Source organism: Sinocyclocheilus rhinocerous, unplaced genomic scaffold (genome assembly GCF_001515625.1).
Source record: "Sinocyclocheilus rhinocerous isolate Xijiao unplaced genomic scaffold, SAMN03320098_v1.1 scaffold3686, whole genome shotgun sequence".
NCBI lineage: Eukaryota > Metazoa > Chordata > Actinopteri > Cypriniformes > Cyprinidae > Sinocyclocheilus > Sinocyclocheilus rhinocerous.
In genome coordinates this window covers 1,714-3,131 of record NW_015664235.1, presented here as the reverse complement: position 1 = coordinate 3,131, position 1,418 = coordinate 1,714, and the positions used below count along the sequence as shown (strand labels likewise).

The 1,418-nt window shown below is 41.5% G+C and overlaps 1 protein-coding gene across 1 annotated transcript; it reads right to left on the bottom strand.

The window, feature by feature from the left end:
* Positions 1-295: 295 nt before the first annotated feature.
* On the bottom strand, positions 296-1,418 carry LOC107730033 (extracellular calcium-sensing receptor; the record flags this gene model as incomplete). Its single annotated transcript, XM_074560139.1, has 2 exons — positions 296-1,197; positions 1,304-1,418. Coding segments are annotated over 2 exons (1,017 nt in total), but the record flags the coding sequence as incomplete, so codon positions are not given.

Here is a 1,418-nt window from a genome sequence, read left to right as displayed (position 1 = left end):
ACTTAAATCTATAGGGGTGGTTGGATTTATTCACGCACGTTAAAATATTTATTTGAAGCTTCTTTCTTTTCAGAATCTTATTTACAGCATTATCATAATAGGCTGTATATTAACTTATTGGGAGAAAACCGGTAGGTCTATGTGAAAGCAGACATTTGAGCATCCCCATATAGGCAAAATGGCATGATCATAACACCCCGCGAATATTCGACTGTGAGATTGGTAGTCGAATCAGGCTCCTCCTATCGAAGCATCGAATCGTCGACTATTCGGGGTCACCCTATACAAAATTATTTTATTTTGTAAATTTTCCCATTAAATGTTGCTTTGTGTTCTTCTCGGGCTTTAATAAAATAATGTAACATTTGGGGGTGAACAAGCAGAAGAGCAGGCCAAAACTAGAAGCTAAAATAGCAAAAATCTCCACAGCAGTTGTAAATTTACCAGGTGAACTGACATATGCAGGTACAAATGCTAGCCACACTGCACAAAATATAAGCATGCTGAAGGTAATGTATTTGGCCTCATTAAAATTGTCTTGCAACTTCCGGGCCAGAAAAGCCAGAAAAAAAATTACAGAGGCCAAAAGGCCAATATATCCCAGCACGCACCAGAAGGCCAGATCAGAGCCCACACTGCAATCCAGGATGATCTTGGACTGAGTATATTTAGTGTTTCTATAAGGGAAAGGAGGGGATATTGTAAGCCAAGCAGTACATATGATCACCTGGACCAGAGTGCAGCAGAAGATGATTATTCTCTGCTGTGTGGGGTCCAACCATTTCATTATATTGTTTCCAGGTCGGGTGGCTGTAAAAGCTGCCAACACAACTAAAGTCTTGCCCAGGATGCAGGAGATGCAGAGAGAGAAAGTGATGCTGAAGGCAGTGTGTCGCAGCATGCAGGACCAGGATGTGGGTTCCCCAATAAACACCAAAGCGCATAGAAAACACAGAGTCAGTGATAACAAGATACAAAAACTGAGTTCTGAGTTATTCACACGGACTATAGGGGTTCCTTTGTTGTAAAGAAATATCACCAGCACTGTGACAGTCAGAAATGCTCCCACTACAGCTATCAGTGTCAGGGTGATTCCCATTGCATCATGGGAGAGAAACTCAACCACCTTCGGGACACATATTGTTCCATTCAGATTGGACCAATAATCTTCAGGGCATGACAGACAATCTACTGAATCTACAAATAAAGAGAAATTATAAAATCAGATCAATTAAGGCAAGTGAGGAAAACCAGAAGACAAATTTAATAAGAACATAAAGAACTTGTCGACAGGAAAACATACAGTAGGGTGTTCTGACCTGTCTGATAACACAATCAAAGCAGCACAGAGGTTGCCCACGAAGGACAGCCTTCCTGAATCCTGGAGTGCAGCTGTTACTGCACACAGACATAGGTAC